The sequence below is a fragment of the Folsomia candida genome, unplaced genomic scaffold (assembly GCF_002217175.1).
Source record: "Folsomia candida strain VU population unplaced genomic scaffold, ASM221717v1 Fcan01_Sc033, whole genome shotgun sequence".
Classification (NCBI taxonomy): Eukaryota; Metazoa; Arthropoda; class Collembola; order Entomobryomorpha; family Isotomidae; genus Folsomia; species Folsomia candida.
In genome coordinates, this window is record NW_019091225.1 from 738,937 (window position 1) to 765,872 (window position 26,936).

The following is a 26,936-nucleotide window of genomic DNA, read 5'->3' on the forward strand; positions in this document are numbered from 1 at the left end:
TGAGGATTATTACACGGCAATGCATAATAATATATGAATATTAAAATATATCTAAAATTAGTTATTTTGCTGTCAACTGTCAAATAATCAGTGATGTTACATAAGGTTAGCTTTGCATATAGTAAGTACATATTGTGCGATTTAGTAGAAACCATAGGTTTTCATTTGCTGCATGGACTTATTTATTGTAATCTGCTCTTTTCGTGCCAAAGTTCCAACATGTTCGGAGTCTTTTATGATTGACACATTCTGTCGGATTGTTGGGATACAATAAACAAAAATCGTCAGGGTTCATTCCACAGTATGCTTCTTTGGTTTCACATCTACTTAGGAGTTTTGTACGATTTTCCTCGCACCGATAAACGTATTCCATTCCGCAAGACGCGTGAGGGTAAATCTTCTTAATTTCATAGCCGCACATGGCAAATGGTTTGGGAAGATTTCTATACGTACTGGGACAGATACATCCCCCATCCCACTGAAATTTTTATTTTTAGTTTCTACAATACATGCAGTACCATTATCAACTTACCACGCAAAACACGCAGTGTAAAATAATTAGAAAAATTGTGAACTTGAACATAACTGTACAGGACAAAAATTGTCTGGTTCATTCAACAGATTTTTTTAATGATTACACTATAATCTGAAACTTGTGAATGGCTAGATGTCGTTTATTTGTGACTGAGTAACAATGGGAAATTAAAATTTTAAACGTCATTAATTTCAGAATTGCTCGGTAGGCTTGATTTTTGTACTCGTTTTGCATTTGTATTGTATGACACGCTGGGTATGAAATTCTTCCAAATTTTCCATACGACTTGGGACAGATGCATCCCTCATCCCTCTGAAAGGAATATTTGTAATTATAACAAGCCAAATAAATGCTAATTATCAACTTACCACGCAAAACAGGAACTGTAAACTCGCTAGAAAAATTACTAGCTTGAGCATTGCTGCAGAGGTCAGAATTATTTTGTTCATCGAACAACACTTATACAATGTGCAGCTCGTATGTATGTCTAGATTTCATTCATACAGCAAAAAAATAATGGGGAATTGAGCAGTTAAATTTTACACGTTATTAATTTCAGAATTGTTTAGTTGGCCTTGACGTTGAGACACTTTTCTTAATGCTTTCCCCATCTATTCAAACATATTTTTGTTTATTCAAGGTACAGACTTTTATTTTAATTGTCGCATTTATTTTTCCTAGATTAAAAAATTCTAATTTTACTTTCATAATGATTATATAAAATTGGAATGAGGATTGTCACCCTACAATGAAAAAAAAAATTATTAAAACAACACAGTTCATGAATACACATATGTAAATCATTTGTGTGGTTAGATTTCACTTATTTACAGCAGGTAATAATTTTTGCATTCGAAAATGGTCATAATTCAATTATGGATTGACATTTGACTAATAAACGAATAATAAAATCGTACGCTGACTTTCTTAAAACAATGTAATTTACTATTTTGCTTTTATGTTCCACTGTCAGATAATCTAACCTATTATACAAGGTGATTAGAGTTAAATACGTTGTGTGATTCAGTAAAAACCATAGCGTTTCAGTTGTTGCATGGAACTGTTATAATTTGCTCTTTGCGTGTCAAAGTCCCAACAATGTCGGCCTTTTTATGCGCGATACAATCTGGCGAATCTTTGCCATACAACAAACAAGCATCTTCAGGGTCCATTCCGCAATAAGCTTCTCTGGTTTCACACTGCATTCGAAGTACAGTCTTCTTTTCCTCGCACCGATAAGCGGATTCCATTCCGCAAGACGTGTGAGGGTAAAACTTCTTAATTTCATAGCCACACATGCTGACAGGTTTGGGAAGGTTTCCATACGTCCTGATCCTGGAACAGATACACTCCTCATTCCCCTGAAATTAAATGTCCTATTTAAGGCAAGATGAGTAAAACGACTATTAATTTACTTACCATGCAAAATATGATGCTTAAAATGGTTGCAAAACCTATGAATTTCCACATTCCTTGAAAAGTCAAAATCTTGTTCATTCAACAGTTTAGAAATGTGAATATTATTACAATACTGGCTAAATTTCGTACACATTTATTTTTTATTTATTTATTTCATACAATGAAACACCCCAAAGGCTACATATTTACAGCAAAGTAACAATGGTTTGCGCAATTATATTCATTACACGCTATTAATTTTAGAATGGTTTATTCATAAACTTGCATATGTGAATTGATGCATTGGTGGAATTCACACCCAAATTTATACAGTATTATGAGGGGCAATGTTCAATAATTGATTTCATACTGCGGTACATATTAATGTACGACTGGTTGCAAATACCTATTGCGATTATCATTTAGCTAATAAGATGTCAATCAATGTGAGGACGAGCGTCGGTTCGCAGTTTGCGTGCGATGGGGTGGCGTTGGTTGCATGTTACTATTTACACCTCTGCAATGCTTTCCCCGTTACATTTAATTATACACATGCCGCATATTTATTTTTAATTCGTTGTAAAATGTACAAAATTTCTTCCATAAGTTTTGTTACTATAAAAATTGAGATGTGGTTGGTGGATGCATAAATATACATTCAAATAATGTCGCCAATTTGTAAAATTACATAAAATCGGGGGACTGGATCTGTTGCATTGAACTCGGGTAATATTCCCCCAATCTGTCGATGTTAATGCATCCACGATATATTTTGTGACCGAGACACCTTTCCGAGTGGTTGGATTTCATGCATGGGTCCGGGTGCATTTGATTTCCATCCAATATTGGTGACATCCCGCAGTAAGTTTCTTTGGTTTTACTACAAACCTTTGAAAGTATGGGTTTGTTCCCTACACAGCGATAAGAGCTGTCCATTCCACAGGTTGTGTTAGGGTAGAATTTCTTAATCTCATAGCCACACATCGTAAACGTTGTTCCAATAGTTGGGTATGAAATTTTCCCAAATTTTCCATACGATTTGGGACAGATGCATCCCTCATCCCCCTGAAATTGCTATTTTTAGTTTCTACAATACAGGCAGTACCATTATCAACTTACCACGCAAAACACGCAGTGTAAAATAATTAGAAAAATTGTGAACTTGAACATAACTGTACAGGACAAAAATTGTCTGGTTCATTCAACAGATTTTTGTAATGATTACACTACAATCTGAAACTTGTGAATGGCTAAGATGTCATTTATTTGTGGCTGAGTAACAATGGGGAATTAAAATTTTATACGTCATTAATTTCAGAATTGCTTGGTAGGCTTGATTTTTGTACTCGTTTTGCATTTGTATTGTATGATACGCGAATTATTATGTCGCAGTACAACTACCTGTAAATAACTATCGCGTTTGTCATTTAAATTATCAATCAATCAGAGGGTCGAATCGACAGAAGCTCAAGTCTGCATGCAATGGAGTGTCGTTGGTTTCATGTTGTTACGCCTCGCCTCGGCAATGCTTTTCGCATTATAATTAATGATATTCTTATTTATTCAACGCATGTTATGTACTTAATTATATCCAGGCCATATTTATTTAATTAATTGTAAAATGTATAAGATTTATTCCGGAAAGTAATGTTTATTACTGGACAAAATTGTGATGTGATTGATTTACGATATATGCCCAATGCAATTAAGTCAAATAATATCGGAATTAAAAAAAAATACATAAAGTCAGGGGACTGGATTTGATGCATTGAACTATTGTAACTTTCTGAGTCGAAATCAAAACACAACCGAAGTACTTTGTGATTAATACATTGTTGCGAGTCTTTTGAGTTAACGCATGGGTCCGTACCATGAAAGGGATTTCCTTTAACTATTGGTCCAATCCCACAGTACTCTACTCTGATGTCACATGTTTTTGCGAGTACAGTTCTATTGTGTGTACAACGATAAGCGTTGTCCATTCCACAGGTTGTGTGAGGGTAGAACTTCTTAATTTCATAGCCACACATCATAAATGTTGTTCCGAACGTTGGGTATGAATTTCTTAATTTGCCATATGATTTGGGACAGATGCATCCCTCATCTCCCTGAAAGGACTATTTGTATTATAACAAGACACATAGTTTTGTAATTATCAACTTACCACACAAAATATGAAGTGCAAAATGGCTAGAAAGATTACGAGCTTACACATTGCTGCACAGGTCAAAATTCTTTTGTTCGTTGAACACATTTTAAAATATTTAAATCGTTTGTATGCCTAGATTTCATTGATAAATAGCAAAGTAACAATTGGACAATTCAATTTTACGCGTTATTAATTTCCAAATTGCTCGGTTAGCCTTGATGTTATGATACATCCTTTTCATTATGAAAATTTTTTTGTTATGATACTTCAGACTTTATGAAATTTCACACTTTGTGTTATGATACACACTTAATGCTTTCCCCACCTATTTATTCAGCGATATTCTTGTTTATTCAAGGTGCAGGCTTTCATTCTAATTGCCCCATTTATTTTTTCTAGGGTAAAAAATTATAATTTTTCTTTCATAGAGTAATTTTTAAGATTATATAAAATTGAAATGTGGCTTATCACACTATAATTCATATAAATATTAAAACACCACGGTTTAAGAATAACTGTATGTAAATCATTTGTTCGGCTAGATTCATAGATGTAAAGGCTAGATTTCGCTTATTTGAGTAATAATTGTTTTGCTATTTGACATTTATCATAATTTAATTATGCGTTGACATTTGACGAGTAATGAATAATAACTTTGTATTTCTGATTTTTAATTTCTTATAACAATTTAATTTACTATTTTGCTCTCATGTTCCACTGTCAGATGATCCGTGATATTACATATAACGTATTATATATACAGATTTGAGTACAGTAAATATTTCTCCTATTTATAATCCTATAATTTAATAGAAATCATAGGATTTCATTTGTTGCAGGGAACTATTATAATTTTCTCTTTTCGTCCCAAAGTCCCAACAAGCTCGAAACTTTTTATGTTTGTTACATTCTGGTGAATTTTTCCAATATAACAAACAAGCATCGTCAGGGTTTATTCCACAGTAAGCTTCTCTGGTTTCACATGCGTGGTTAAGTGTAGTCCCGCTTTCCTCGCACAGATAAACGACCTCCATTCCGCAAGATGCATGAGGGTAAAGCTTCTTAATTTCATAGCCACACATGAAGAATGGCTTGGGAAGATTTCTATACGTCTTGGGACAGATACACCCCTCATTCCCCTGAAATTGAATGTTCCATTTGAGACCAGATGTAAAATAATTATTAATTTACTTACCATGCAAAATATGAAGTTTAAAATGGTTGCAAAAACTATGAGCTTCCACATTCCTTGAAAAGTCAAAATCTTGTGAATCTTATTACAATACTGGCTACATTTCGTATACATATTTACAGCAAAGTATAGTAACAATGGTTTGTGCAATTATATTTATTACACGCTATCAATGTTAGAATGGTTTATTCATAAACTGGCAAATATGAATTGATGCATATCTAATTGCATTGGTGGAATTCACACCCACATTTTTGAAAATTAATCCATTCTCATAATAAGAATCCTTCGATTTCCAAAATACTTACGTGTTTTATGTCATATTCAATCAGCCCCGTAGGCAAAGACATGTATCCAGTATTATGAGGAGCAATGTTTAATAACTAATTTCATGAATACGATACGTATGACTGGTTCCAAATAGCTATCCTGATTTTCATTAAACTAATTGTAAGATGTCAATTAATAAGGACGAGCGTCGATTCGCTAGAAGCGTGTTATGGGGTGGCGTTGGTTGGTGCATGTCACATGACTGATACGAGATGTTTTAACATAGATTAACAAATTTATAATTGTGCTTCCAAAGTAATTTATTTAAGATTATGTATATAAAATTGGAAAGAAGATTGTCACACGACGATGCATAATAATATATGAATATTAAAACAAAACGATTTCAAAATACACGTAAATGACTTGTGGGCCTAGATTTAGTTTATTTACAGCAGAGTAATAACTTAATTGTTTGTGCAATTTGACATTGATCATAATTTAATTAAGGGTTGACATTTGACGATTAACTAATACTACTTTCAAATTTAGTACTTTCGATTTTTATTTTGTTACAACAATTACCATTTTTCTGTCATGTTCCACTGTCAGATCATCAGCGATATTACACAGGTTTGAACACAGTAAACAAATTTTTTGCGATTCAGTAGAAATCAGAAGATTTCATTTGCTGCATGAACTTGTTATAAGTTTCTCTTTTATTACCAAAGTTAAAACATGCTCGGACTCTTTTATGCCTGATACAATTTGGTGAATCTTTGCCATATGACGCGCAATAATCGTAAGGGTCTACTCCACAGAAAGCTTCTCTGGTTTCGCATTTGTGGTCAAGATTAGTCCTATTTTCCTCGCACTCATAAACGACCTGCATTCCGCAAGACGTGTGAGGGTAAAACTTCTTAATTTCATGGCCACACATGAGGAATGGTTTGGCAAGATTTCGATTCGGACAGATACACTCCCCATTTCCCTGAAATTGAATCTTCCTTTTGAGACAATATACAGTACAATATACAGTATGTGCACAGTAAAACAACTACTAATTTACTTACCATGCAAAATATGCAGTTTAAAATGGTTACAAAAACTATGAGCTTATACATTTTTTGAATAGTCAAACTCTTGCTCATTCAACAAGTTTAGAAATGTGTGCAATATGAATCTTGTTATAATACTGGCTGGATGTGATGTATTTACAGCAAAGTAACAATGGTCTACACAATTACATTTTTTACACGCTATTAATTTCAGAATTGCTTGGTTGGCCTTGACATTGGCCTTGTTTGTCAGTGGCGTTCAATGGTCTGTACAATTGTATGGAAAGCTCACCGAAAATCCTACCGTCCTTGTATTCGACGAAACTACTCTCCCCGTGGACAGAGTCACTTACCCAGAAATTCAAATCTACAAACGGAGCAATTTTATTGCCACAAAAATTGAAGAATTAAAGATGTGCGAAACTCTTTTATATAAAACACACACATCACGCGTGGAAAGAAAATAAGTATTTCTTTTATAATAGACTTCATTATGACGCTGCCCTTGGTTCAGCTAAAGATTCGGATGATATTGAATGGCAAAAGGAAGAAACAACTGCTCTCCTTTACACGGTCAATCACATTTGCAATCCATTGGATCCTGAAATAATATGGAACAACGAAAGCGAATCCAGCAATGCAAAAAAACATTATTCCCAACCTTCGGCATGCTGATATTTTTGAATATGATGAGAATTCTCCAAACAAAACCTTCATCAAAACCAAATTGATACCAAAACTGAAGCAGGTAATTTATCTCTCTTTTGTCGCACCAATTGTTTTGAGAAATTCTCAACCACAACCATTTCTTCCTAGGCAATCCCATCATGCACCGGCGATAATGGAATCATCAAAGCTTGCGTTTGGGGTTCAAAACGAATTGATTGTAACGATGCTATCACCGATTAATCATTACTGACACTGGGGCTGCTTGTGCATTTAATCGAATGGCTTCTTCAATATCGGGAAAGTACGTGAGAAAATGCATGACATGTTGATTAAATAGACTGTATTTAAAGTAAATAATAATTATCCTAATTAATGGACATAATATTCAGGCACGATACCATCAAAACACTTCTCGCCGATGAGAAAGTTTGCAACCAGTCCGAGTCGGAATTGTATCTAAACAAGCACAGTGATCTAAACCTTCGCACCCCATCCAATCGAACTTCGGCATGCAAAGAGCAAGCACATCCTTATCAAGATAAGATTCCGCTAACACAAAAGTATGCTGGACCCCGTTTTGGATTTGGATTTGTCGCCCAGTTTGATTTGAAAAATACGGTATGCCCACAAAACGACGGGCTTGCATATATCCTTGGAATTACATCGATCTATGACGAGCTGAACGCTGACACCGGAGGGGTCAAAATTCTCCTGAATCATGACGTGAAAATCATCCTTGAAGCCGTGATTACTATTTCTGAGAAAGACATCAAGAAATTGGATCGTGTATTTTATTTACTTGCTTAAATAATGTTAGCAATTATAATATTTTCGTTTTTATCTTATCTCAAGGGGGACCGTGACTGTATTTTGGCAAAGCCGGATAAAAATCCTCCAGATTTTTATCAATTCCACACCCAAGAAAATTGTATCAAGGAATGCAAATCAGAGGCAATCTTTAAAAAATGCAACTGTAGCCTGGCTGGACTATCAAGTGAGCTAATCCCGAATCATAATAGTCGTGCATTTAAAAAATCACATTATTAATGCAGATAAGCCTGGGCGAAAATTGTGCACTACATTGGACGACACTATTTGTGCAGCAAAGATACAAAGTAGAGTGCTTGACTTGATTAATTAATATTAATTGTTAAGTATTAAAATAATTTAATTTTATGCATATTTACATAGATGACGGCGTCAATTGCCCCAAATGTTTACCAGGTTGCTCCCACATCGCGTACAAAGTTGCGTCCATCATTTCCGTTCCGTACGACGAAAAAACAGCTCCGGCAATCGTGAAGGAAATGACAGGGTAAAAATTAATGTCTCCCAAACTGTGCAAAATAGGATATCAAATAAAAATAAATACGTTGAAGATGTGTAAATACCTAGAAAATCTTTCCTATTTTGCAGAAATGCTCCTTACACCTCGCGTGTGCAAATTGGTTTCAACGTTCATCAAATGTTGGTGATGGAGAAACAAGACAAATATGAATGGACCGACATCATAGGCAAGTTTAATTTATTGTACAAAAAATTGTATGAGAAATTAATTCATAATTATATTTCTGATAAGCCCTCATCGGTGGCACGATGGGATTGACCAGCGGCATTTCCGCCATTGATGGGGCTCGCGTCGGGGAAGCTACTCTGGATCTCATTTGCAGTTTGATCGCTCTTCTTTGGGCCTACATGACCAGGAATGATGATGACAAAGATAATGACGACAACAACAACAATGGCAATGCGAATGAAGCAATCGAACAAGCTCCAAATCCACAGGAACAGGCGGAGGGAAATGCACCTGATAATGAGGAGCCTGAAATTGAACCACCACCGCCGCCACTAACACCACCACAACCGGACGAGGAAGATAAGCAACCAGAGGAGGAAGAAAATGCACCCGATAATGTGACCGACCAGCCTGAGATTAAACCACCACCACCACCAGAACAACCGGAGGAACAAGTAAAGCAACCGGAAGAGGAAGAAACTGTATCAGATGACGATTCGGACGATGATGAGCCCATATTTTGTCCTGGTTTGACACATCCGGACCATGTCTTTCCACGCACAAGCTCATCCCCACCACCACTCCGACGGAGGAAACAACAGGAAGGTGACGGATTCATGAGGAAATTTCGCTCCCTATTTCGATCATCAGGCAAGTTTGAGATCGATCCGGAGGACCCATTCAGACCAACGAGTGCCATGGAAGACGCCATGAGCACACTGAAGCATTTCGCCATGGCCCCCATTTTTACGGTAGGATCGGAAGGGGAAAAGGGAGGGTCAGGCGTCGGAGAAAGCAGCCTACCAACTGATGATGGAGAAAGTGCCGCTGTAGTGGACAGTGTGACACCAGTCCCACAAATGATGTACCCATGCACCGATGAAACTGATTCAATGGACACACAAGGTCTTAAATCTTAAATCTTAAGCTTATATTTTTTCACGCGGTATTACAAAACTAGTGATAATTTTGCATACTTGATTTGCATATGAAAATACAGAGCCTGGCTGCTCCTCTGCTTCTGTTCCTGGACAAGCACCAGACCAGAAAGACGATGGACAAGAATCTGCAGCAGTGACCGCAGGAGAAACTTGCACATCAGCGGATGCTGAAGAAAGCAACTTGGACAGGGACAATAATTCCATTCCAACCACGGCATCAAATTCTGTTGCAGAGATTGACCCCCAACCAACCGATCAAGGTTTGTACATCAATTAGCTCATAAAAAATTGATTATATAACCACGCCACATAATTTCAGGAGTAATTTCCCCTCGGAGATTTGGTGACGTCAACCCACTTGACTCCTCCCCCTCTCGACCCCACACAGCTGGAGGGCATTATTCTCCTCCACTCGGCGACGCTGAGGTGCCCAGCACAAGTCGTCAAATTCATTCTGCTCCTGGAAATGCGTCACGGATATTAATTCCGTCGTCTAATGTCCCCTCGACACCTGGAATTGGTAGCGTCATCCCCCCAGTTGATGTTGACGTTAAACCATCGTCAAGTCATGTTTTGGACCAGTTGGGTTTCCTTTAAGCGACTCGATAAGCCAATTTGATATAATCTTTGGGCCAATTAATGCAATACTCTAGTCAATTTCAGAGTCAATTAATGCAAAAAGATTCTAGTCAATTTTAGAGCCAATTAATGCAAAAAAAAATCTAGTCAAGATTAGTATGAAAATATTCTAGTCAATTATGTACATCACTTAAATACCAGCTCAATTAATATGCCTTCACTAACTAGTTATACATAAATGCGCTTGGACTATCCCACTGAAATTATTTTGAAATTATTATAATGACAATTGTGACATTTTTCGAGATTATGAGATGATTTATGTTTGGAATATATGTCACCTGCTAGAAAATGTAGAAATATTATAAACAATCTTGCTCTGACCTGCGATAGTTATTTATCTGGCTTACGATTTTAACCAAGTCACAAGTGCTAATAATTAATACTCATACATAAAATAGAAATATGTATAAAATGATAATGTTTAACCCTTTAATATTTTATTTATGCTAATTTAATAATTTTTGATAAAACTTTACAATTAATATGAATCAATCAATGCAATCAATCTTTAAACTTAAATCAAAATTTAGAATTATGTAGCTGTCCAGCTTAAAATTTATAGTGCACCACACCCTTCGAATTATTCGACATTTTTCCGTCAACCTTTGTATAATATACACAAAGTAAATATTATGGGCATGTAAATAAAATTTGTTCAAGCTTATGCAATTTCATTCAATGCAGAAAAGAATTGTGCATCACGTGAAGTGAAAGTGCATTCCCTTATTTATTTATTACCATATTGGAAGAGGGTACATACATAGGGGATTCAACACCGGTTTTTTAAAACCGGAAAAACCGGTTTTTGCAATTCTAAAAACCGGATTTTCGTCAAAATTTTAAATTTCTAAATGCTATTATTTTTCGAATTTTGACGCTATTTAAACAAAATCGATAACATTCATGCTTAAAATTAAGGCCTGCAATTATTTTGAAAAACTATTTCATATTTTTTAACAGAATTTTGCTTTTTCTTTGGATTAATACAATTTAAAAAGTTGCAAAAACAATCAACAAAATTGAAAGCAATGAACTTGAAAAACTACAAAAATTATTAGCAGGTGGTCGTGGGTTCTTATCCAACTGCGATAACGGCTTTTTACCCCCTTTAACTTTTTAAGCGATTCCGTATTTCGTTCATAAATTATGTAATTTCAAATTTCTATTTGCGTAAATTATATTTTCGAATAAACTTCGAACGTGGTTCTAACCTAGAAACACGTGAAAAAACCTGAATTTATAGCATTTTAGCAGCTTTAAGTTTTGGCTGAAAATTGTATGAATGCGTATTTTGAAAAGTCATACATGTGTACATATGGTTTTATGTGCGGTTCGACTTGTGCATTTAAGAAAATACTAATCTTGCCCCTGAATTGACACAAATTTCTCAGATAAAAATCCAGTGCAAAAATTACAATAAGGTTCTTCGTGTAGGCATTCGCTAAAAATTCGCAACCTTACAAATGAGTAAAATCTTAAAGATGACACACTGGTCTTTTTTATTTCTTTTCCTACGAATGTAGTATTTTCTTCTGGATTACATATCGAAGTAGATAGTGCTTTCCAATAATTTTAGAATAAAACTAGGCTTTCGTTACATATTTATAATTAATTGGCATCTTCATATTACGTTAATAGATAATCCATTAAGTTAGCATATTTATTTCCTCAAATAATTAGAGAAGATATACTTTTTAATTAGTTTGACGTTTTTCGTGAATCTTTCCGTCGGGCCATTGTTCTAAAGGTTAGGGCTTTTAAACCTACGATACCCACATACTTAACTTTTCTACCCGTCTAGTGCACAAAATATTATTTTTGAAAAACGGTGAAAAACCGGTTTTTCACCGGTTTTAGTGGGCGGAAAACCGGAAAAACCGAAAACCGGTTTTCAGAAAAGGGTCCGGTTTTGAATTCCTTATACATACAACTTTACGATGACATGATTTTGATTATTCCAAATCATGTTCGAAATTGACACAATGTTACATTTTGTACATTACACAAGTTTTTGTTTTTGTGCTGTTGAGGGAAATTTCAGGACAAATTATGCTTTAGATGCTCAAACATAGCGCAACCACGATCGGTAACGATATACTAGTAAAACAGGACGGTTGTGAGGACGATGTCTCAATGGTACTATGCAAGTTCTCACCCACAAGTTTTCGCCCGTAAGTTCTCGCCCAGAAATTTTCGCCCGTAAGTTTTCACCGTATGTAAATTCTCACCCATACGAGTTCTCACCCATACAAGTTTTCACCCATGAAAGTTTTTCCCAATCCTCCACTTTATGTGAAAGTGGGTTTCGGTTATGCTTAGCCCATAAAATTGTATCACTGATAAATGGTAAAACCTATATGACATTTTCCGACTCCATTCTAAATTTCAGCTCATTATATCAACTTTTAGAAATCGGGGTGGGCCACCGCTTAGTTATGTTTGTGTTATCAAATTAATAACATAAACAAACTCCGTTTGTCCAATGTAAATTCTCGATTTTATGAGGGTTTATTTAGAATAAAAGGCCAACGGCAAAGAATGTATTAAATGCATTTCCCTCAGTCTTATGTGAAGAATGAGTGGATGAGAACATTGATAAATTTTAAAAACAAACTTAGGTGAAGAACGCGCTTAAAATATGAAAACAAGAAGCATTATAAAATGTGACAATATCGTTTAATATTTACATATTAACTTTTACTTCACAACTATTTCAGTTTCACAGCAATAATTACTCACATTAAATCCAAATAAAAGAGCGACTTGATTAACCAATTAAAATGTCAGGTCTACCTGTTTCATGAGGAGTTATTAAAATGCGCCAGAACGTGAGCAAATTTTATCTATAAGACATCTGCAATTAGGGTGACCAGACATCCCGGTTTATTCGGGACATGTCCCGGGTAATGGAAGAGGATACATAGGACCTGTCGGGTCCTACCGATTTTCAGAAATTAACATAGACAGCTGAAATTTGGACCAGAGATTCTTACTGCTTTGTCATGAAATGATAAGCTTGAAGCTAAATATGAATAGAAACCACGGGTCACTAGGGGGGGCCCATACCGATTTCAAAAAGTTCATATATTATAGTGATACAATTTGATGGGCTAAGCCGAAACCCATTTTCACATAAAGTGGAGGATTGGGAAAAACTTTCATGGGTGAGAATTTGTATGGGTGAGAACTTGAATGGGTGACAACTCGTATGGGTGAGAATTTACATAGGGTGAAAACTTACGGGCGAAAATTTCCGGGCGAGAACTTACGGGCGAGAATTTACACCGATTCGTCTCAATCCCGGTACGGCTTATGAGGTGGCAACATTTTGGACGGAACGTACTTTGGCCACATTTGCACCACCAGTTTCTGCACTTCGACGACTACTTTCCATCTTCCTTTCAGGCGGATGCAAAGCTCGCCAAAAAGCTTCTCTCTCGTATTTCTCTCTCCTAAAATTAATGCAAATCTGGGTTCAATTTGCATACACTTCTACTCTCACATTTTTGTTATACTGATTCAATTCAGAGTAAGAAATGCATAAGTTTTGCGCGTGAAATGAATTATGTAACGGCGTTCAGTTACTGCAAAATTTTATTCCGTTAAAAAATGCGGTATTATTCCTCGTTTAATGTAACATTTAAAGAAATGCAGGATTTGTTAAAAAATTATTTTTAAAAAACATCACGCAGAAAGTTGCCCATATGCGTAATACGCTGAAAACATGAGTGCAAAAGGGGCCGAGCATAGTAAAACTGTTGTCCCGGAGTATTTATTTTCTTGAGCTGAGACTGAAATGACGGATATTTTATGGAGTTTGCTTACTGAAGGGAAACCATTATCTCGGAAAATTTGCTGTAGAACTTTCACCGACTTTTTGGGAGTACGCGTTCGATTCGGGGATTGGTGATCGACATGAAATATTCCAAACTGCGTGCTGAAATATGTATGTAAAAATGAATTAAATTATTTCCAGGATAAGTGAAAGACTGGAAAATTCCTCACTCGTATCTCTGCGACCACTCAAATCCATCAAGTAGACTCCACACGACGTAGCCAGTGACATTGCACCCATCAATTTTGACCGCTTTGAGGACTTGGTTTATGTAGAGTCTGTGGTACTCGATACGTTGGAGGTCGTCTAAATCATTCATAATCATCCCCAAGCTGGCCACACTGACGCCATTTTCGGTAATTATCACTTCCGGGTTTTGGTAATCTTGCTTGATTTTTTTAAGAGATTTTCGAATCCCTTCGGGAACAACTTTAAGCCAGTGGCTGCCCGTGTCGGGCCAGTTTGGGTCGTAGGACCGAACCGTTCCAGTGTCACTTTCCCAATTGGAAGCGTTTTGGGTGGTTGAATTATTGGCGAATTTTACCAGTTGTGTCGTAAAATGATTAATCCCCAGAAAATCGAGACTCCCGTTTACTTTTGAGATCCATTCTGCATCAAATTCTGGTAGCCGAGATTCCTTGCGCCCTTCCAGCTTGCTTTTGGCGTCAATAATTTTCCGCATAATTGGAGGATATTCGCCACGAAATAGTGGATACGCTATCCAATCAAACTGTAAAAAACAGATAAATATAGAAAATTGTATACAAAATTTGATCACACAATTTTGCAATATATTTAGACTGACCCGGAAACTGTATGATTGCTGAGCCGCAAGTTTGTCCTGTTCAGAATTAGGATCGGCCGGTTCTTGCCAAAAATTGTCCAATGATATTCCAACCTTGCCATTTTGCTGGGTAAAGAATTCCTCTTTGTAAATTCGATAGGCCAACGCGTGCCCCATGATGAGCGAGTGGACGCAGGAATATGGGTGCGTGGCAGGGTCGGACTTATCTCCGGGGGCGAATATCCCCTCGTCATAGCCGTAGTAGCAGAAAGTGAAGGGTTCGTTCATGGTAATCCAATAACGAACCTAGAATTAAGAATATGAAGGCTATTGAATTGATTTTCCGTCTCATATTTCTCATCATAATTTACTAACTCGATCACCAAAAGTTTGATACACCAAGCGTGCATAATCACCGAACAATCCAACAGTTTCTTGGTTTAGCCAACCACCCCCATCTTGAAGACTTTGAGGCAAATCCCTGAAAACAGGTAAAAAATTATTAACTTGGCTCGTTACTTAATTAGCGTAAATAAATTACCTAAAATATTTATATTGTCAACCTACCAATGGAAAAGACACACCATGGGCTCTATCCCTGCAGCTATTAAGGCATTAATTAAATCATTGTAGTACGCGAGTCCTTCCTTACTCACAATTTCGGTCGTTCCTTTAGGCAAAACTCGGGGCCAGCTTATCGAGAATCGGTACACTTTTGCCTATAAATAAAGATAAGTTAGTGAGGTTTAACTTGCCGTGATTGTGCTTATCAAAATATTATTTTAAAGTGCACACGCACCCCGGTACTCTTCACTAGCAAGACGTCCTCCTTATATTTGTGGTATGAATCACACGATACGCTCGCATTATCTGGACTATCTTGGGTAAACTTGTCCCAAATACTTTGTCCCTTTCCTAAAGAAGGAGTAAAAGTAATAAAAATCAAGTCTTCCATTGACTGACTATTTAAATTCTTAAAGGACACGTGCCCTTGATTTTTCAGTACATAAATCATGCATAATTTACCATTTTCTTGGTAACCTCCCTCAATCTGAAATGCGGAGCTTCCCACACCCCACTTGAACCCGACGGGGAACACATCGTTTAAAAATTTGTCTACTTTACTACCCTTGGCTGTCACGTATTTTGAAGTTTGGTTATCTTTGGATATTAGTTTATTAGCAATATTTGCTCCTTGTGTACATTTTTGTAACGATATTAAGAGCACGACTAATGGTAATATTAACAACACTGTAAACTTGCGTAGTTGCGGAAGACGCGTTCTTTGTTTTATTGATGGAGCGGGTTTCATATGTGTTAATCTGCAAGGAGAAAATATCATGTTTTTTTTATTACACCGATTAATAATACACGTGGATAGGAAGTAATTTATAGAAACTTGAGACGAAATGACGTACACTTTATCCCGATCCATTTTTATGTACGGCTAATTAAGAAAAACATAAAAATGTATCAACTATATCGATCGCTTTACTAAAACTAACACTGTTTCATATAAACTGTAACTCTATCACTCGTTGCATCAGCAACAGCGGTGTAAATATCTGTAATATAATCGCCAATATTTTTTGCTAACCATTTTGCCAACTATGCACGTATTTATTATTCTCAATGACGTCGTCTCGTCGCACAGAAGCTTCAAGTGAACACGAAACAAGTGGTTTCACTTAATGGAGGACAATTGTGCATTATTATTCTCTGAAAAGGTTGTCTTCGTCTGCTACTGTTTGAGACGATGTATGTACAAACATGTATGCATTTAATTATTAAAGACAAGCACTCTTGGACCATTAACTGACCCACTAATTGCGTCACACAGTTAAAATTATCCTGGCAAATGGAGGCTTTCAAGTTCCAGTAAACTAGTCAACCATTATTTAATCCTAAAATAATCTGAATTTTTCATATTGAAGTCGAACAAATCATAAATACGTATCTACAAGTCGAATCGTGGTGAACTATCTTTAGCATAATTTTGTATGTATCTGGAGAATGAGTATGCATTGAATTTATGGTCAAATTGCTCATCATTCATTTCATCGTATCATGTGTACATACGTATTCATCATATAAGTACTCGCATAATGTCTCGTTTTCAATGAATTTATTGATGAAAGGAACTTGTTGGTTAAGTGTCAATTTATTAAGTTTCTACGCAGTTGGGGTGGCACGTTTAGCTTTGCAACATTCACGTGTAAGTACTTATTTATGTGCAAATGACTAATACGACATATCAAATTCAACCACTAGCTCTGTGCTTAAGAAGGTCGCAATTGATTCTGATGGTCGCCTCGTTCGTCTGGTGGAAACTTTTTATTCAATCACAAGGGTAAATTCTTTAAATAGCGGGAAGCGTTTATTACAGAACTTTGACCTGGCGGATGTTAACTTGTAAATAAATGACATACCCGATCTTTATAATATTGACATTGTGTTACAAACGAATCTGTGAACTTGGCAGGTTTTACGATATATAGAATTGTCCGTGAAAATTAAAACGAGCATAACTCAAGCATAATTAAACATGTCCTATTATAAAATAAAAACAATTTTACTTATGAATTTCTAAGTGCATAATAATGACTAATCAAGGTTAGTGATGATGATATTCATGAATTTGTGCATCGTGGTTTATGAGGTTATTGGTTTATGCAATTTGAGTCATCGTAGATCAATATTTTGTTCATATGAAATGAATCATGTGGCACTAACAGAGATGGAGTTTGGGAAACTCCTACTTTTTCATATTCGTTTTAAACTTTCATAGTGCTACCTTGATCCATTTTGGATATTATTTCTTCCGCATGGATAAGATAAGATACCAGACAAACGAGATTATTCATTGGAACTTTAGTTCCGTCTGAAGACTAAAATTGTGGTAGTTAAACGTCGTTATTAGTAATTATAGGACATATTTAATTGAATTTATTATTTTACAGGTTCTAATAAACTAATTCTTAAAAAAAAGCTTAGGTGAGGCTTGCTTAAAAGAGGAAAACAAGTTGTTATCATCGTGTACTAAAATTATTTGACACATCAGTGTTTATCTAACGATTTAAAATTTTCGGTAAATATCCCAGTAAATAATATGCATTTTAGGGACCATTTGCCTCACCGTGGGCCGTTTTGTGACACAAGGAATTGAAATAAATTTTAAACTGTATTAGTGTTCACTACGTAAATACAATCCATAGGTAAATGCAATTCATATAAAACGATGCTGGATTTAGTCTACCGAGATTTTCCATTTTTTTGCCAAGTTCACAACTTATACGACGACAAGTATAGGAGATTTAGGGATTTAAGAGGTCTTCAGAAAACCTGGTAATTGGGGTTGAGTAATCCAATTTTGCTGCCTATTTAATATTGCTGTGCGCTCATAATTTTGAGTAATTTGTTCTTATCATTGATTAAGAGTAATCGAATTTCGTTATTCTTAATCGATTGATGATCAAATTTGTTAAGTGTACTTTCATTTCTAATATAAAATACCGTATATTTACGTAAATTTATGAAATATCGAGATATCACTGGCATCAATTAATTAGGTTAATTATTGTAAATTTTTTATATTAATGTATGACCATCGAGAAGGTATGTATATTTGTATCCAGCAATTAATCAGGCCCACGGTGAGGCAAATGGTCCCTAATGCATATTATTTACTGGGATATTTACCGAAAATTTTAAATCGTTAGATAAACACTGATGTGTCAAATAATTTTAGTACACGATGACAACAACTTGTTTTCCTCTTTTAAGCAAGCCTCACCTAAGCTTTTTTTTTAAGAATTAGTTTATTTTAAGAATTTATTTATTTTGTGTTTTTAAGCCTACAAATAAGAGTCCCTCCCAAATTAAAGGGTGCTGCATTCAATACCAAATTAATTATAATCTGTGGGTGCGGATGGGTTGCATATTAGATTAATTCCCCTATATGTAAGTGTGAATAATCTGGTATAGTCAGGCAGGTATTGTTTTCTGTATTAAAGTTGCTACCGCGTGGTATTAAAATTATATCGGTCATTCAAAATTTGCTACCAATATAGTAAAACTTTAGTACTGAGCTATTACATTCTTATATATGTAAAATTAGATTGTCATCTCCCTCGAATTGACGGGCATACTCTACCCAGCAAGGTCTGCACGATTGCCTTTTACACCATTTTGATACGATTAGCCGTTTTGCCACAAACTTGAGTGGAACTTTGGGAGGGGGGGTCTGTTCGCATACTAAGGCTTCGCCGTAACCATGCATTTTTTCATGTGGTCATGGTTACTATGCCTCACCTAAGAAAAAATCAGGTTCTCAGTTATTTAGAATTGTCAAATCATGTATTATCTGACGTACTGGAAGTGTCATCCATGAAAAAAACATGATAATGACACTAAAATAAATACAACTATGCACACGAACGCTGCTAGCAAAATAAACACGGGAGTTGACATGACCCAAAAAACATCAATTAAATTAGTAACAACAACGTGAATGTGACCAATTGCATATCTATTATGCTATAAATATGACTAAATATGCCTATAACCTTGTGTCATCAGACTGACATGAATTTTATTATGAATGGATGGAAATGACAAAACAACGATTTGATACACACAGAGACAGACATATTTTTCCAGTCGGTTGTAGGAATTTGCTACTAATGGTTTATTGTCACCTCTAATTTATAATTTCACAGGTGCACAGTTATTATATCACAGAGAGATCATTTGGCAGATGAGAACAAGCACGTGCTTCTTCTTTATAGATACAATTGTTACATATTCTCAATAAACCAGCTATTGAAATAGCCAGGCTTTTAATTTACTGGCCGTAATTACACTTATCAGGCAACCGATAAGACCGTACATACATACATATGAACACTCTACTACTCGCTTTCTAATCTCTGTCTGGACGTCCATTAGAGTTCAGTTGGTGGTTTAGTTTAGTGATCAGCAGCAGCAGTAGAGAATCTGGCTTTGTTTTACAATATGAATAAATGTCATTCACGTTCCATCCCACACATTAAAAAAGAAGCCTATAAGTTGGCTTATCTGTATAAAAAAGTCTGCGTCTCTGGTTAAACTCACGCATTGGTATGTAGTACAAACTAATAAAATGGGTGGCTGGTTGGTGCATGTGTGTGTACTTGCTGTTCAAATATATATGTGTCAACTGAAGTGCAGTAATGCGATGATGATGAATTGATTTCTGGACTGAAATATAATAATAATACTTTGTTATTTGGTGATGATAAGTTGGCTGCTCGCACAAATAACATGGTGGACTTTTGTCTCTTGACTTTTGATCCCGGTGTTGTGGTCGGTATCAAACCACGCTTGGATCGTGCAATGGTTAAAATATTTTATGTGAGGACTGGTGGACTCAGAACTCTGCAGCAATTTTTAAATGCAGTGATATACGTGTGAATATGGCTGCTATACGGATTTGATAAGTTACGAAATAATATTTGAAGAACTTTATAAGCTCATTATCGCATCGTTTACGTACAAGTGCAGCTCGACACTTTTTATGGTTGGGGCTTCAGTGTTCGATGTCGATGTCTTCAATCTACTGTCCAGCGTGGTGGATGGATGGAGTTGTGATTTTTCTCTCAAGTCGCAACTTTTCTTTCGACTGATCTCAAGCCCAGGGAGAAAGTATTTTCGTTATTTAATTAGTGTTTGAATTAGCATAAAATTCGTACAAGATGCAAAAGTTACCTTTAGTGTTGGCCATAATTGGCGTGACTGTTGGAGCGTTAGCGTTGATTTTTGGGTTCCAATTATTTCCGATGTTGATGAAAAAGAAAATTACTGCGGTGAGTTTAATTAAATTAATAATTAAATCCATAATAATTGATAATCGATCGATGATTTTCATGTTTGTTTTGTGAATTTGCAGCAAAGTCAGCTCGTTAACGGGACGGACAAGTGGGAATCTTGGAGGGTAGTTCCAATCCCAGTTTTTCAGAGGATTTATATTTTTAATGTCACAAATCACGAAGAGGTCATGAGAGGTGGGAAACCTATTCTTCAAGAGCTGGGACCCTACGTGTACCAGTAAGTTTCGACATATTTGACATAAAGTGTAAATATGTATGCTAATACGTGTGTGTTCAACCGTCTGAAAATATTTGCATGCAAAATCAGCTACATATGCAGATCTAAATTTTTATTTGGAATGCACAACTTGTCGCGGATTTCATATTTAGTCGGCATTTTCTAAATAATTTTGTATCTTCCACGTAGACTAAAAGTGCCCAAAAAATATGTATTAAATTCATATGTAGAATGTCCGCATTTAATCGATCAGATTACGTGGCGGAATTACAAGTGGAATTTATTTGCACGAAATCACAAGGTAAAAGTGATAACACAGAGAACCAGTGACAGGTTGAAATGGAAGATCGAACGAGTTTTGAACATCCCTTTTCTATCACCTGACCGCTTTAATTTTGATGAAAGGCTTTGATGCGTACCACGTCCATTGTACACATTATGCAATATTTATTAAGCGAGTAATTTATAATTACACCACTGATCACTGATTGCAGGCATAAGCGAACAAAAGTGGACATCAGCGTTGACGAAGATAGCGACACGGTTTCATACAAACACAAAGATTCCTACTTTTTCCGCCAAGACATGACCACGGGAAGCTTGACGGATAAAATTGTTGTACTGAATATTCCCTATTTGGTATGCACAAATTCATGAATTTGAAATTTTTTTTAATGGTTTCGTAGAAAATGTGAAATTCTAGCAATTTATGGTTATTTATAGGGAGCCGTCTATAAATCCATGCTGGCCGGAACTGCGGCGCGATACATGGTCTCGGAAACTATTTCTGAACAATTTCCCGACGAAGACATGTACGTCCAAATAACGGTGGATGAATTCCTCTTTGGTGGATACTACGTCCCACTAATTGCCGAGTTAAGCGCGTTAAGAGGAGAAACATTAATGCCAAACAATACTTTTGGTCTTTACTATGGCGTGAGTATTTGTATAATTTCCGGGAGCGAAAAAATCAGGGCAAAATTTTTATTATTTTGAATTTCCAGAAAAATGGGTCCGAGTCTCTCACCTACGAAATCCGTGCGGGTGTCAAAGAACCAGAAAAATTTGGAAGGGTGGTTTCCTACAATAAGGACAAATCAATGCAATTCTTTGATGACGAAAAGTGCGACGCGGTTGAAGGATACGACGGCTCCATGATGGCCCCCTTCTTAACGCGAGATAAGGAATTTTACTTCTTCATTCCCAATCTTTGTCGCAAAATGCAGTTCAAATTCGACGGGGACACGGAAATGGGGGGCATTCCTGCCTATAAGTTCACAGTCCCACCGTTCTACCTGGCCGATGTGAAGACCAATCCGGACAATATGTGTTACTGCTCCAATCCTGGGGACGATGGGGAAAAGTGTTTCAAAAGCGGCGTGTGGGAGTTGTCAAAATGTCGGCAAGGTACATTTTTGTTGATATTGAAAGCATGGGTGGCGGAAGCAGGGGGACATTGTCCGCTCAGAAATTTAGCAAAATCGTATCTTCCCTATGTTAATAAGTTCCTTATTCTCCAATCCGACAAGGCTAATGTCCCCATATGTTCCCTTCAAATTCTGCTGCCACGGATTTGACGCTATTCGTACATACAAAATTCAATCCGTTTATAATTTTTTTGTGTGCAGGAACTCCAATGGTAATGTCCTTCCCACATTTCTACAATGCAGACCCAGTATATCTCGACCAATCCGTGGGACTGGTCCCTGACCAAGAAAAGCACGAGATGGTTATCATTCTAGAACCGACGGCAGCAATTTCATTCAAGGTTGCGGTTCGCGTCCAAATGAACTTTGCAATAAAACCGACCAGATATTTCAAGAAGTTGAAAAATATTCCGGAAATGGTGCACCCAATCTTTTGGATGGATCAGGTTAGAATTTCGTTTCGTTTGTGTTGGCGAACGAAATAATCTAATAATTTATTTGCCTTCCCTTTACAGGGCGTCACTTTACCTCCACCCGTCCTCCAAATGGTCAAGGACAAGTTAATCAAAACTCAGGAAGTTGTGAGACTTGGCACCTACGTCGGTTTTGGCGTTGGTTGTCTCTTCATCGTTGCGGCCCTTCTCGTCTGTTGGTGTAGGTCACGAAAAAGTACGAAAACTGCATATGCTCCCACGTTCAACACGCAAAAAGGTAAGATTCATTCGCTATAAAAATTAAGATAAGAACCTGTAATCATTTTGCAATGATTCGTTTCCTCAATTCAGCCTCAATCGCGAAAATGAAAGCCTCCGAGTCTGAAAATACATACTCCGCATCACCCCTCAAGCCGGATTATACGGCTGAAAAATACTCCAAAATTACATCCCCACCAAATCCGAGACCCACCGTGCCAGAAGAAGAGCGGCCTTTCCTTCCTCCCCAAAACGGCCAAGTGATTTCCACTCCGCCAAGATCCATCCCCGTCCCCGCTCCAGTGATCAGCTATCGACCCCACTCGCCCAGCGGGGTGCGAATGGACGACGCGAATCCATCCGTGGTGGGGTTTCATCCCAAAATCGAGGACAACCGTTCTCGCGACGAACCTGACGAGAACAATGGATTTCCACCACGAACAGTGACACCGTCCGGTCGAAATCCTCCGCTTGGCTCGCTTGGGGTCCCGTTTCCACAAAGCAATCAATTTTCTAGTTCAAATTCTGTGAACAATGACTTAAACGAGATTGATAATACGCTCAGAGATATTAACGACGCTGTGTCATCGTATGAAAACTTGAAATAGTGAGATTTATAAGTATGCAAGTATGTATATGAAGCAGCCATATTTATGTAAATAAGATGTGATATGATGGTTACAATTTGCTCATTCATACCGCATTATTTCCAGCCAGTCAGTTTTTTAGCGTTTGATATTTATTGTTTAATTTTAAAGCCATTAAATGTCCTTCCATCACAAGATTTGTCAAGTTAAGGTTATTATTGAGAGTTCATGTTAAATCCTTCATGCAGGAATTTTTTGTTAGGTTAATATTTTATAAACTATTATTTTACGAGGGTTTAGTTATTTAATAGATGAGTCAGCGTCTTTTTTCTTGGTGTGGAGTCAGAACCAATAAAATATAATATTTATTATGTCTGCTTATCCAGCTGTCCATTAGTTATGTACCTCATTCATGCTCACATATTTTTTGGTGAGAATTTTCAGCACACATTTCACGTCTTCATATGCAAGAAACGTTTCATAATTAATAAAACCAAGTGTCTTGTTACGTGTTACACAGTTTTTATTCAGGCCGTTCATTTTCTTGATCATGCCACCATTTGAAGAACCTAAAACCCATTAAAAATGTATAAAATAGTGTATCTTATTCCATGCTAAAACCCATTAAAACTATTTTTGATCTGCGTTTCGAGTTACCAAAAATATGAGCATTATTTGTATTTGGCTAGTCAGCCAGCAGCACTTGGTAAAACGTATTTTGGTTTATGTAGAAAAAAATATGAACTTGTTAGTTGGCGACTCATACATATATATAAAATTTGAAATTAGGACAAGACTTTCAAGTTTGTTCAAGTTGTAACTACTACATTTGCAAAATTTGTTAAAATTCGTAGTACAACAGGTTTAAACCTGTTTGTACAGAAGCGAAAACCGGCCGGTTTACTAAATTTTTCCAAAATCCGAATAACCGAAAACTGGTTTTTCGAAATCTTCCAATTTTCGATGCCCTAGACTGTTCTATCCTCCAAAAGCAGTATTAATTTGCGTCTATACATGTAATGTAATGATACACATCATAAGTATTCATATTATCTCGTGTTATTATTTTGGTGGTACTTTACCACTAAAATATGCAGTTTGTGCTACGCTATTATTACAATTTTGCTAGTACCATATTGGAAAGTGAAAATTTGCACAATTTGATTTTATTCTGTGTTCACAGTTCACACGTTATTTTGTGTAGCTCGGCCTCAGAAATTTCTCCATAGATACAATTTAGTCTATAATGACACGATGCGTATTAAAACATGACAATTTGGTTGAAGCTTACACTTTTATTTGTGCCCTAAATTAACATGCACATTATAAGTTTATCAATTATGACATTTATGACATTTTTTAATTATAACTATTCAACATTATTATAAGTACATAGTACCCTTATAAGTACCCCTTGAATAACAGAATATCTTTGACTTGGACTCCAAGGAAAACAGGTAAGTTTCCAAAATTCCAACTTTAAATGCTTATCTTTTCACACAGTACCACTTGCAATGGTAAATTTTCCCATCGCAGTGATAATTGGTTGGATCACGATTGCTTCCACCTTGCACTCGCCGGTGTAGCTCTTCTTGCAGATGAATCTACTCATGAGGTTAGGGCTCTCCTGGTGGCACCCATTTTCCAACGGTTTACAGCATTTACCCCGTTGCTTCCTTGACACACAGAAAAATTAAAATGTAGAAAATAAATATTGAGATATAATTACATTGCTAATGAATAAATAAAATCTCACCAATCGCACGCAGACCCACGGGATAAACATCCTCCTCTTTCCTGGAAGGTGGCAAGATGATTATTAATTTGCAAATTTTTGGCAATCTTTGCGTAATACCTCCGTCGCGCTCCAAAATGCCTCGTAAGCAGGATCCTTTATCATCGATTTGAAAATCTGTCTTCGATTTTTTATGGCAAAAATAAATTGTTTTCGAGCTACTATGTACTATTCCTTGTTTTTCATCTAACGATACGAATTCTGAAATATAGTTCTGATTTCTGAAATATTTTTCCCCAAATTAATGCCGAAGTTTTGCTATACCAGAGGAGATTGACAAAATTTTTAAAATTCGGCGTAAAGCCGGTTTTGAAGGAAACCGAAAACAGGTTTTACAAAAAAAAACGAAAAATCGAAAACCGGTTTTACAAAAATATCAAAACCCGGAAAATCGAAAACCGATTTTAGAAAATTTCAAAGCCAGAAAATTGAAACCGGTTTTACGAAAATTTCAGAGTCGGAAAATCGAAAACCGTTTTTTTAATCTTCCAGTTTAGAAATCCCATATAAATAAAATATAATATTTACTACCATCGTGTTATGTCTATTTCTTCATCCGTCCATTAGATAGTTACTCATACTTATGTATAAATGCATATGTATTTTTGGCGATCATTTTCTCAGTACACATTTCACGTCTTCCTCGGCAAGAAAAGTTCAACAATTAAGAGTTGACTATATTTTATGTTAAACCAATCCTCATAAATCACATAGTGGCGAAACTGATGAACTCGGTGGGGTAAAAAGTTTCGGTGGGAATTTTGAATTTTTTGCAAAAAACTGCAAATATCATCTGGCATTGTTTATGTTTTTAGTGGTTTCCAGTGGGAAGAGTATGTGTGGTGGTGGCTTCCCACCACGCATACTCTATGACAAGTTGAGACGAATCATGAAAAAATGCAAAATCTTGACCTGGTCATTCTAATTCCGAGATTAAATGTGCACTCAAAAATGTGGAATTTGTTGAATTACAACTAGTGATAGTTGCGCAACAAGAAAATAAGGCCCTTTGAGGAATTGATATGCTACTTTTATTTATATTAAATGCCGAAAATCAATTTCCATCAAAATTTTGTTTTTCTCGAGATTAATTGATTAATATAAATAAAAGTAGCATATCAATTCCTCAAAGGGCCTTATTTTCTTGTTGCGCAACTATCACTAGTTGTAATTCAACAAATTCCACATTTTTGAGTGCACATTTAATCTCGGTATAAGAATGACAAGGTAAAAAAGCTGTGCAAAAAATTATGCATGTTGTCAACATACGGAAAAATATTGAGCGAGGGACTGTATTGGCTGATAGAGCGGCCAGAGCAAACTATAATGCCCCGTTAAGGACGCGTAAGAGCGAGGTTTAGA

The 26,936-nt window shown here is 36.2% G+C and overlaps 3 protein-coding genes and 1 long non-coding RNA gene across 4 annotated transcripts; 2 read left to right on the forward strand and 2 right to left on the reverse strand.

Annotated features, from left to right (window-relative positions):
- Positions 1-5,970: 5,970 nt before the first annotated feature.
- Positions 5,971-6,715, reverse strand: LOC118439309. The gene is made up of 2 exons (XR_004837345.1): positions 6,618-6,715; positions 5,971-6,535 (listed from the first exon to the last, which is right to left on the reverse strand). It is a non-coding gene; the product is annotated as an uncharacterized LOC118439309 (long non-coding RNA).
- A 1,753-nt stretch (positions 6,716-8,468) lies between these two features.
- On the forward strand, positions 8,469-11,034 carry LOC118439304 (nucleolin 2-like). The gene is made up of 4 exons (XM_035860516.1): positions 8,469-8,586; positions 8,688-9,693; positions 9,788-9,988; positions 10,048-11,034. The coding sequence occupies exons 2-4, from the start codon at positions 8,868-8,870 to the stop codon at positions 10,323-10,325; spliced, it is 1,305 nt and encodes a 434-aa protein (XP_035716409.1). The 5' UTR covers positions 8,469-8,586; positions 8,688-8,867; the 3' UTR covers positions 10,326-11,034.
- A 2,912-nt stretch (positions 11,035-13,946) lies between these two features.
- LOC110860493 (myrosinase 1) lies at positions 13,947-16,825 on the reverse strand. Its single transcript, XM_022109545.2, has 8 exons — positions 16,408-16,825; positions 16,016-16,311; positions 15,789-15,904; positions 15,557-15,708; positions 15,365-15,470; positions 15,011-15,295; positions 14,376-14,935; positions 13,947-14,307 (listed from the first exon to the last, which is right to left on the reverse strand). Exons 1-8 carry the CDS (start codon positions 16,422-16,424, stop codon positions 14,055-14,057), a joined length of 1,785 nt encoding a protein of 594 aa, XP_021965237.1. The 5' UTR covers positions 16,425-16,825; the 3' UTR covers positions 13,947-14,054.
- A 3,406-nt stretch (positions 16,826-20,231) lies between these two features.
- LOC110860492 (lysosome membrane protein 2) lies at positions 20,232-24,164 on the forward strand. Its single transcript, XM_022109544.2, has 8 exons — positions 20,232-20,832; positions 20,916-21,073; positions 21,568-21,712; positions 21,797-22,009; positions 22,078-22,480; positions 22,702-22,946; positions 23,016-23,211; positions 23,286-24,164. The coding sequence occupies exons 1-8, from the start codon at positions 20,722-20,724 to the stop codon at positions 23,798-23,800; spliced, it is 1,986 nt and encodes a 661-aa protein (XP_021965236.1). The 5' UTR covers positions 20,232-20,721; the 3' UTR covers positions 23,801-24,164.
- Positions 24,165-26,936: the final 2,772 nt, after the last annotated feature.

Coding starts and splice junctions, on each gene's coding strand:
- LOC110860492 (XM_022109544.2), top strand. CDS start 20,722: ATGCAAAAGTTACCTTTAGTGTTGGCCATAATTGGCGTGACTGTTGGA. Junction 20,833..20,915: donor TGAAAAAGAAAATTACTGCG/GTGAGTTTAATT, acceptor GTGAATTTGCAG/CAAAGTCAGCTCGTTAACGG. Junction 21,713..21,796: donor TACTGAATATTCCCTATTTG/GTATGCACAAAT, acceptor GGTTATTTATAG/GGAGCCGTCTATAAATCCAT.
- LOC110860493 (XM_022109545.2), bottom strand. Junction 15,471..15,556: donor ATGGTGTGTCTTTTCCATTG/GTAGGTTGACAA, acceptor ACCTGTTTTCAG/GGATTTGCCTCAAAGTCTTC. Junction 14,308..14,375: donor GAGTGGTCGCAGAGATACGA/GTGAGGAATTTT, acceptor TACATATTTCAG/CACGCAGTTTGGAATATTTC.
- LOC118439304 (XM_035860516.1), top strand. CDS start 8,868: ATGGGATTGACCAGCGGCATTTCCGCCATTGATGGGGCTCGCGTCGGG. Junction 9,694..9,787: donor TGATTCAATGGACACACAAG/GTCTTAAATCTT, acceptor ATGAAAATACAG/AGCCTGGCTGCTCCTCTGCT. Junction 9,989..10,047: donor CCCCCAACCAACCGATCAAG/GTTTGTACATCA, acceptor ACATAATTTCAG/GAGTAATTTCCCCTCGGAGA.